Here is a 9,749-nt window from a genome sequence, read left to right as displayed (position 1 = left end):
GGGGCGAGCTCGGAGCCTCTCCCGTTCCCGTCCCCCGTCCCCGTCCCCGTTCCCGTCCCTGTCCCCGTCCCCGTTCCTGTCCCCGTCCCCGTCCCCGTTCCCGTGCCCGTGCCCGTCCCCCGTCCCCGTTCCCGTCCCTGTCCCCGTTCCCGTCCCCGTTCCCGTCCCCCGTCCCCGTTCCCGTTCCCGTCCCTGTCCCCGTCCCTGTCCCCGTTTTCCCGTCCCCGTTCCCGTCCCTGTCCCCGTTTTCCCGTCCCCCGTCCCCGTTCCTGTCCCCGTCCCCGTTCCCGTCCCCGTCCCCGTTCCCGTCCCCGTTCCCGTCCCCCGTCCCCGTTCCCGTCCCTGTCCCCGTTTTCCCGTGCCCGTGCCCGTTCCCGTTCCGGGGCGGCGCCGGGGCCGCTGCGCAGCCGCAGAAGGGGAGCGGGCAGCGATGGCCGCCATCTCGCTGGAGACCGTCCCCAAGGACCTGCGGCACCTGCGGGCCTGCCTGCTCTGCTCCCTCGTCAAGGTGGGACCGGGGAGGGGACAGGGACAGGGGCCGGCACAGGGATTGCTCCCCGCCGGCTCCGGACCTTCCTCTGCCCGGCTTAAGCCTTGCAGCCCCTACCGGGCCCCTTTTCCCGGCCCCGGCACTCCCGGTCCCAGCCCCGCCGCGTCGGCTCCGGCCCCGGCCCTTCCCTGCGCCAGCTCTGTTTCCTCTCGGTCCCGGCGCGAATCTTTCTGCCCTTCTCGGTCCTTTCCATGCCTGTTCTGGCCCTCCTTGTCCCGGCCCAGGCCCCCCTTCCCGGCCTGGTGCTTCCCCCGCCTGGTCTGTCCCTCCTGCCCCGGCCCGGCCTCCCCGCTCCTGCCCCGGCCCTGCCCCGCCCGGGCCGCTCCGCAGCCCCGGGGCGATTTCCGTCCGCCCCGGCCGTGGCCCTGAGCCCTCCTTCCCGGCCTTCCCTCCCTTTCCCCGGCCCCGTCGCTACCCGGCTCCCGGCTGGTCCCGGTCTCCCACACCCGTGTTCCCTTAGACCATCGACCAGTTCGAGTATGACGGCTGTGACAACTGCGAGACGTATCTGCAGATGAAGGGCAACCGCGAGATGGTCTATGACTGCACCAGCTCCTCCTTCGATGGGTGAGTGGGGCTGGGCCCCGCCGCGGGCCCCCGGGAGCCTGGGGACACCCAGGTGGCACTGTGGGGTCACCCAGCCAGGAGACATCCCCTTACTGCCATCCCTCCTGCAGGATCATCACCATGATGAGCCCTGAGGACAGCTGGGTCTCCAAGTGGCAGCGGATCAGTGAGTAATTTGGGAGCTGGAGATCCCTTCTCTACAAACCCTTCTCAGGGGCAGTGGGAACTGCTGCTTGGGGTGGAACTTGGGTTTGGGCACTTGGAACTGCTGGAAGGAGTTCTTCCCTCCCTGTAAAGGGACATCTGCACAGGTTGAGGATTCCCATGTGGCTGCTCCATGTGGGGTAACTTGGGGTTTTATTTCCTGCAGGTACCTTCAAGCCAGGTGTCTATGCAGTGTCTGTGACCGGCCGCCTGCCCCAAGGTACCTGTGTGGTGGAGTCAGGCTTTGGGGCTCTGAACACTGCATTAGGGAACATGCCATGTGGGTGATGGGATCAGCAAGGGTGTGACAGGATCAGCAAAGGTGACTGCGAGGAGGTGCTGGATTAGAGAGGGAGTTTTAGAGTTCAGCACTGTACCTGCCAGAAGTTTATATTGTAAGCTGCTGACTGAAGCCTGGCTATCAGAGGCATCAACTGGGTTTAATTAGTGATTCTGGAAAGTGGGCATGTCTCAAACCATTCAGCTCCAGGATAACATGGAGTTTTGTTTATAAAAAAGGGTTTTGCAGAATGGGGTGCTGTTGTGGCAATCCCAATGAGCAGACCCCTCCTCCTGCACTAAGGGCTTATGCCATGGTGGACTTGTGTGTTTACAAATGGAGTAGAGGGTGCAGAGGATTTGCTTCATCTCTGGAATGCAGAAAGGGCATCATCCATCCAGCTGAGTTCCTGCCCAATATGTAGTCCCAGAGTAGACTCCTAACCCAGGGGTGAATCCCAAACCCTGGGGTGGAAGCTATGCCTGTGTCTGACTGGGGTCTGCATTGGGAAGGAGCTGGAAACATCATGAGGCCGGGAGCTGAGGCCTTCTGACACAGCCCAGGCACATCTGAAATACCCAGGGTTACGGTTTAAATGGGATATCCGGGAAAGGTTCTTTCCTCAGAGGTGGTGGGGCACTGCACAGGCTCCCCAGGGATGGTCCCAGCCCTAAGGCTGCCAGAGCTCCAGAAGTGTTTGCACACTGCTCCCAGGCATGAACAGGGTGGGATTGTTGGGGTGTCTGTGCAGGGCCAGGGACTGGACTCCCGTGATCCTTATCTCTCTTCCAACTCAGGATATTCCATGATTCTGTGAAATGAAGGTTATTGTCCAGTTCTACATGACAGAACCACCAGATGTTCCCAGGGCTCCTCATTCCAGAAGACTGAGATGTGTTTGTCTCCTTGCTGCAGGGATCGTCCGAGAGCTGAAGAGCCGTGGCGTGGCCTACAAGTCTCGGGACACAGCCATAAAAACCTGAAGGGCCCTTGTGCTGCCTGGAGATCCCAGTGCTGCATGGAAGAAGCAGTGGGCACTGCTCCAAAACCTCTGAGCTTTATCCTGTTGGGAAGTGGGGCTGGACTTGGGGTGTCCAGCTTGGCTTGGAGCTGGCTCAGCTCCCCTCGCTCAGTCCCTCCAGACTCCTCCACACCACAGACATTTATCTGAGCCTTGACAGGGGGGAGGGTGTGAGTAGAGCCGGGAAAAGATGTTTAATCATTATGCCCAAGCTTTTTTACAGTTGGTGTGGGAAAGAGGGGATTTGGGAAATAGCTGTGTAAATAGTTCAATAAAACCCACTGGCTGGTCAGGGCTGGGCCCAGCTGTCACTGTGTCACTGGTTTCACCCTGTGATTGTCACTGCTTGTGCCATGGGCCACACTCCTGCCTTGAGAGCGAGATCCTGCCCTGGCTGCATGAGGTGTCCTTCCGCGTGGGAAACCTGCAGCTGCCAGCTGGGGGGAGCACAGACGGTGATGGCCAAGCTTCCTGTGGAGCTGCTTACATGGAGGTCATGGAGCCCTGGGCCTGCAGGTCCTGTACAAGGGACAGGTGGCAGGATGGAGCTCCCAGGACATCACTGGCTCTTGCTGGGCTCCAGGGCAGGCAGAGCAGGACGAGCCCGTGTGGTGTGGGAGGCAGCACCAGGCCGTGCACACAGGCGGGGTGGACAAGCAAGGGTGGAACGCCCAGCCAGCCTTTTCTTTTTTTGGCCTTCTTGAATTACTTTGTTTCACTTCTGCAGCACCCATTGATCAAGAAGGGCCGAGTCCTCAATCAGTAGCCCTGTGAAATAAGATTTTTTTTTTTTCCATGAGATAATCCTGGAGCTGGAAAGCTCAAGTTTTGTTTTCTGGAGACAAGTAATGGAAAACCAGTAGAGCCTGAAAATTACACTTGGTCTGGGATGAGAGCAGCTGCAGCACAGGGAATGCAGGACTGGCTGAGAGTCACACTGCCAGGCGTGCAGAGGTGATGCCCTCCCTGCACTGCTCTAGTCTGTAGAGTTGGCCATGAGAAATGAGTCCTAGGTGCCCCAGGTCAGACAGAGCATGGCCTCCTGTAGAGATCTGGAGCAGAAATGTGGTGAGAGAAGCCTGGAGAACAGGGAAGCTGGAGGGGAAGGTGTCTTAGGCCACCTTTCACATGGGCCCTTGCAGATGTGGTGCTGAAGTAATGAGTATTTGCTCAGTGCAGACCAGGGTCAAGTCAAGTCCTTGCTGGGCTCTCAGCTCCAGCAAACATCTCCAGGTGCAGGTCACTTTGTGGAAAGAGGTGAGAGCACATCAGCCCCTGGTGTGGGGGTTGGACTCTCCTCTTGGGTACAGGGAGCAGCAGGTTTGGTTCTGCAGTCAGAAGGGGAGTTGATCATGACTTTTGCACATCTCTGGTGAAATCAAATCCCTCGAGCTGACTGGTGAATCATCCTTCAGGCTTGCTGGGTTGCACTCTGGGCAGAAGATGGACCTTGGGAATTCCCAGCAGACCAGTGGGACAAGAGGTGTGACTGTCCCAGCTGCCCAGGGCCTGCCTCTGCAGGATGCTCCGGCTCAGGCATTCTGGGCACGCACCTCTGGGCTCTGGAGGGCAATTTTGACCCAGCTGTGCCGTGAGTGGCACAGGGAAACCTGGGATCCCCCCAGATGCATTCATTCCCTGTGGAATGATCTGGGAAAGCTGCAGCCCTGGGCTGTCTGGACTGTCTGACACGTTCAGGATGGAAGGGGGCAAGGAGGATGAGGTGGGTGGCTCTTTGTCAGCTGGCTGGAAACGGGTTTGGGGAGCAAGGGTTTGGCTCCAGCCAGGCTGGGACGATGCTGGATGACAGATCCACCCCCCTGCCATGCCCAGCCCGGGGAGCCGCACGCTGGCAGTGCCACGGGGTGGCAGCACGGCCTTGTGCTGGGGTTGGGGAGCTGCTGGAGGCCGACTGAGACGCAAGCTCCATTTTCTGCTGTTTCACAGCACCTTTCAATCCAACTGCCTTCCCCTGGCTGCAGGGAATGGCCATGCTGGAGCCACATCAGGACCCAAGACCCTTGTCCCCTGGCCCATGATGCAAAGGAGGTGACGAGAGGGCTCTGCACAGGACCCTGAGCATGATGGGCTTGTTTGGCCGGGGTTGCTGTGGGGCTGAGGCTCTGTGGTTCTCATCTCCCTTCCTGGGAAGTTGCAGTCACTGCTCAGGGCTGGGAACTTTGCTGAAGGAAATTGTCCCCAGGGCGCAGTGTGCACTGTCACTGTGCCTCTCGGGGAGACTGAGGTGGTTTGGGAACCCTGCAGAGACCTCACCCCTTGCTAGAAGTCCAAGTGCTCCAGGATATGTGGAGGTTAAGATTGGCCGGAGCTGCAGTGCAAATGCAAAAGAGCCACCCCAGTGAGGAAAATGAAGGTGGTGGTCCTTGAAAGCTGCACCTCCTGTGCCTGGTGAATGCGGTGCCTCTCACCAGGCTGGCCCCGAGCCCATTCCCTGCGAGCTCCCTCCGCTCCCGCAAGGCTCCCAACAGAGCCCTTCAGTGAGAGTCCAGCCCCGGAGCTGCCTGGGGTATGTACGAGCAAAAAAGCAAACGATGCGGAGCTTTATTGGCTGCAAAAAGTAGGGCAGGGAGCTCTCACGTTGAAGAAACTGGAGGGAAAATGTGCGGCAGCAGCCGGAGTGGGAATCGGGAGCGAGAAGCGTCAGCGGGCCGGGAGCTGAGATGAGTCAGGAGCGCTCCTCCCCCTGCACCAAATGACGCTCGAATGTTTCAGCCAGGCCCGAAAACGCTGCAGGTTTGGCACCCGAGCAGCCTGGCAGCGCTGGGCGGCACGGCCAGGGCAGGAAACACGAGCCAGTGGATTTTCGTGCGGGTTTTGAGAAGCGATACCCCGGCTCTCCCTGCGGACGAGAAAAGCGACTTTCCAAACCGCAGCGCCCTCGGTGCCTGTGCAGAGGCAGCTGCCGGGAAATGCCGTCCCCACCTGCGGGGCCCCTCCGGCTCTCCGGGGACAGCGAGCGGCCCAGCCCGGGCCAAGGCGGCCCCGGCCCCTCTCTGGGGCCGCCCGGGCTCCGGGTACGGGAGCACACTGCACCCGCCCAGGGCCGAGGCTGGGCCGCCCCCCGTCTGCCCCCGTGCCTGCTACGCTGAGGTGTTGCCGGGGCTGGCAACAGCATCATGGAATCATGGAATGCTTTGGGCTGGAAGGAACTTTAAAGACCGTCTTGTTCCCTACCTTGCCATGGCAGGGACACCTCCCAGTGTCCCAGGCTGCTCCCAATGTCCAGCCTGGCCTTGGGCACTGCCAGGGATCCAGGGCAGCCACAGCTGCTCTGGGCACCCTGTGCCAGGGCCTGCCCACCCTCACAAGGAACAATTCCATTCCAATACCCCATCTAACCCAGGCCTTTGTATATTGTTTCTCTTCATCTTTCCTGTAATTTCTCTTCAGGTACTGGAAAGCCATAGTTAGGTCACCCTGGAGCTTATTTTTCCATGCTGAACAATTCCAGTTCTCTTGCCTTTCCTGACAGGACAGGCGCTCCTGCTCTCTGAGAATCAGTCCTGCTTCACCCTAAATGCCCTTTCACCTTCTCCACTGGCTCCCAGTGTGGACTTGGACTTTCCCAGGTGCCTTCTGGCCACCCTGTGTGCCTGGGGGGACCAGATACCTCCGGGATGTGGAAACCCCTGGGGACAGGTGGTAGGAGTAGGAGAAAAGCCCCAAACAGACCCAGTTTAAGACTGTTTTCCTTGGAAACTGGCTGAGGAGACCTTGGCAGGTGGAGGTGATAGGGAAGATGACCTGAGTTGTCCTGGCAGCTGGAGTGAAATGGTGCTGTAGTGAGGATGGCAAAGCCTGGGCATGCCAGGAATGGGTGCCCCTGTCGCCCCCGTGTCGGGGCACATGGGCAGAAGCCACCGAGGCCCCTGTGTCTGATGTGGGGAGAGGAGGCGCCCAGGCCAGACCCGAGCAGCAGCAGGAGGGGGGAGTTCTTTAGGGGGCGAGGTGGGGAGGGGGCAAGCTGCAAGAGCCCTCAAAGCATGGCAGGAACAGAGCCCAGCTGCCACGTGCCTGCGCCAAGGGGACCCTGGTGCACTGGGATGGAGGCAGGTGGGCAAGGAATGGGGATGTGCTCCCTGCTGAGGGGATCTGTGAGCAAACAGGGAGCTCCCATGCATGATGGGTCCTCTGGGTGCTTTCCCCTCAGGAACTGTGGAGGAAGGAGGAGGCGCTGCCTTGTGAAGGGGAGAGACTGATGGGTTCCTGACAGAGGCCTGCAAAGGGCACCTGGAAGTGGAACATCCACCCCTTGTGAGCTCAGGGCTGTCAGCAAAGAGACCTAAACTGCTTCATGGTGGATACACCTCCAAACCCACAGGTCTGCCCACAGAGTTGGGGTTCTGGAGTCTGGTGGGGGGTCCCAACCCATCTCTAGCCTGAGATCTTTCACCTCCCTGGCCTACTCCATCATGGGAAGGGAGATGTAGAGGCTTGGGAGGGGCAGAGTGGAGTCTCAGCTTAGGAGTGGAGGTGGCTCGGGGGTGCTGAGGACCCATTTCCTGAGGCCACATGGCAAAGTGAGACCACAGCTGAAGTCCAAGGATGGTATCTCTGCATCCCCAGCTCTCCCAGACCTCCTGCTGCATCCCAGGTGGCACTTATCCTTCCTCCTCCTGGCCAGCTGCATGTCACCCAGGCTGGTGCTGCTGCTGGGCTGGAAGGGGCCTATTCCCTCCAAGGAAACTGGAAGGGGCTTTTCCCCTCCAACAGGCAGTTGCAGAAGAACCACTGAGTGCCCAAACAGAGCCGTGGGACTTGGTTTGGGAAAGGCCATTGCAGCTCTGGTGCCCGAACAGCCCAGGTGTGTGGTACAGGGCAGCAGTGGCTGCAGGATCCACCCCCTTGGCCAGGCGGGGGCTTTGGAACAGCACAGCGGGCCTGGAGAGGCGCAGGGAAGGTGCCGCCAATGCCAGCTTCGGGGAGAGGCTTCCTGGCAGCCCCGACTGCCTGTCCCCCCTCCTCAGCTATTCCTGCCCCTTGTCTTGGAAGCTCAAGGGACAGCAGGGTTTGTCAGCACAGAGCTCAGCCCTGCACCTCTGAGCCCATCCTGCCCTGGGAAAGCCACAGCCCAGCCTCGTGGTTCTCATGGCTGCTTGCCGGTGTCCCTGCCGGGCTCTGTCCCACAGGGGGGACACAGGAGCTGCCCACGTGCAGCAGCGGATGCTGCGGGCCCGCAGCGCCCCCGGCCCACGGGTGCCTCCCCCAGCAGGTGCCCCGGAAAGCGCCGGAGCGGCCCCGGCCCGGCCCGGCCCGGCCCAACCGCCCCGCGCCGCCATTGGCGCAGCCGGGCCGCGATTTTCTCCATATTTGGGCAAACCCAGCGCCGCGTCCCCCGCCCGCCGCGTCACTTCGCCTTTTTGAGGTTTCCCTTGTGCTCTCATTTGCCTCCCGCCCGCCTCCTCCCCGGGCCGGCAGTTTCTGGTTGAGTCACGTTTAACGGCCCCGCTCCCGCCCGGCCCCCGGGACACCGGCGAGCCTGGGAGCGACCGGGAGCGCCCCGCACATCCCGCCCAGGGCCTCTTCCCGGGCCCGGGGGCGAAACGGGCCCACGCCGGGACCACAGCTCCTCTCTGAGGTGCAGGGGTGGCCTCTCAGCCGTGCCACAGGGGCTGCTGCCCTTCCTCGAAGGGTTGCCATGATGGTGGCAGACAATGCTCCGTGATGGTGGCAGACAATGCTCTTCCCATCCAAAAAGCTCTTGGGGGCAGTGCTTGGCACTCGTGGCTTTTTGGTGCTGCAGATGTCCCTAGTATCTGTTCTCCTGAAGAGAGAGGGCTCAGAGCCCTCTGTCCCAGGGGTTTTAGGAGGTCACTCTTTGCACTGTCAAGCGGAGAGAGCCATCCCCCTCCCGCCTCTGTCCTGTGTTCTCAGAGGGATGTGGTGTCATTAGGCTTCAGTGTGAATGGTGGCCTGACTGAGACACTGTGGCTCCTTTGGGGCCTGGCCAGGAGATGCTACAGCTTGGCTGTGCGTCCAATGGCTCACCTGGCCGCTTTCCTGCTGGCCCCAGGGCAGTGGAGATGGCTCGGGGAGGGTTTGGGTGAGACCCTCCTGTTCCTCCTCCTCCTCCTGTTCCTCCGTCTCCTCTTCCTCTTCCTTCTCAAGGCACCAGTTGGATGGAAGCCATGGGGTGCTGAATGGATGGATGGATGGATGGATGGATGGATGGATGGATGGATGGATGGATGGATGGATGGATGGAGCCATGGGGTGCTGGATGAAGGGATGCAGCCATGGGGTGCTGGAGGGATGGATGGATGGATGCAGCCATAGAGGGATGGATGGATGGATGGATGGATGGATGGATGGATGGATGGATGGATGGATGGATGGATGGATGAATAGATGGATGAATAGATGGATGAATAGATGGATGAATAGATGGATGAATAGATGCAGCCATGGGGTGCTGGAGGGATGGGAATCACACGAGTGTGGCGGGGCAGCTGCCTGTCCCCACCACAGAGCGGGTTCACAGGCCGGGCCGAGGCGCCGGCAGGAGCTCAGCTCGTCTCCCAGCCCCGGGCTGAGGGCAGCACTTCCCCTGCCGGCAGCGAGCGCCGCGACCGCAGGCGAGGAGGGGAAGTTGCTGCGAGGCCGATAAGAACTATCAGCGCTTTCGCAGCGCCCGGGCTGCGCAGCCCGACAAGGGCCCTTCCCCCTGCCCGGCGCCGCTGCCCCGGCCCCGCGCTCCTGCTCCCCTGCCCTCCCCGATACTGGGGGAGTTACTGGAAAAGGAACAGCCCCGGGGAGCTCGGCGCTGCTGGGGGGCAGCGAGGTACCCGGGGGCTCCATGCACAGGAAATTTCGGGGTGCGTGGCAATGTCTGAGCTGCCTCCGGGTGCCACAGACGAGGGCAGGGGAAGGCAGAGTGGGGGAGTGGTGCCTGGGGGGTCAGGATTTGTCTCAGGGAGCCCCTGGGAGACACTGAGCAGGTGGGCAGAGTGTGGAGAGGGGCCTTGGGAAAGCTGGGGACCAGATCTTGTCATGAGGTTCCCAGGGAAGGAAATGCAGTTGTTTCAGCCTCCCCCAAACCCAAAAAGCTCCTGGAGCTCCTTCAGACAGACATGAGTGGAGCAGGACCAAATGGTGCAGAGCCAAGG

General features: G+C 60.9%; 1 protein-coding gene across 1 annotated transcript; it reads left to right on the top strand.

Moving 5' to 3' along the window:
• The first annotated feature begins 385 nt into the window (after positions 1-385).
• SUPT4H1 (SPT4 homolog, DSIF elongation factor subunit) lies at positions 386-2,914 on the top strand. The gene is made up of 5 exons (XM_063173931.1): positions 386-508; positions 1,011-1,117; positions 1,228-1,283; positions 1,488-1,541; positions 2,517-2,914. The coding sequence occupies exons 1-5, from the start codon at positions 431-433 to the stop codon at positions 2,582-2,584; spliced, it is 363 nt and encodes a 120-aa protein (XP_063030001.1). The 5' UTR covers positions 386-430; the 3' UTR covers positions 2,585-2,914.
• Positions 2,915-9,749: the final 6,835 nt, after the last annotated feature.

The sequence above is a fragment of the Melospiza melodia genome, chromosome 21, assembly GCF_035770615.1.
Source record: "Melospiza melodia melodia isolate bMelMel2 chromosome 21, bMelMel2.pri, whole genome shotgun sequence".
Taxonomy (NCBI): domain Eukaryota; kingdom Metazoa; phylum Chordata; class Aves; order Passeriformes; family Passerellidae; genus Melospiza; species Melospiza melodia.
The sequence above is the reverse complement of the archived record's forward strand: the minus strand, read 5'-3'. Positions and strand labels throughout refer to the sequence as shown.

Coding starts and splice junctions, on each gene's coding strand:
- SUPT4H1 (XM_063173931.1), top strand. CDS start 431: ATGGCCGCCATCTCGCTGGAGACCGTCCCCAAGGACCTGCGGCACCTG. Junction 1,284..1,487: donor CTCCAAGTGGCAGCGGATCA/GTGAGTAATTTG, acceptor TATTTCCTGCAG/GTACCTTCAAGCCAGGTGTC. Junction 1,542..2,516: donor GACCGGCCGCCTGCCCCAAG/GTACCTGTGTGG, acceptor TCCTTGCTGCAG/GGATCGTCCGAGAGCTGAAG.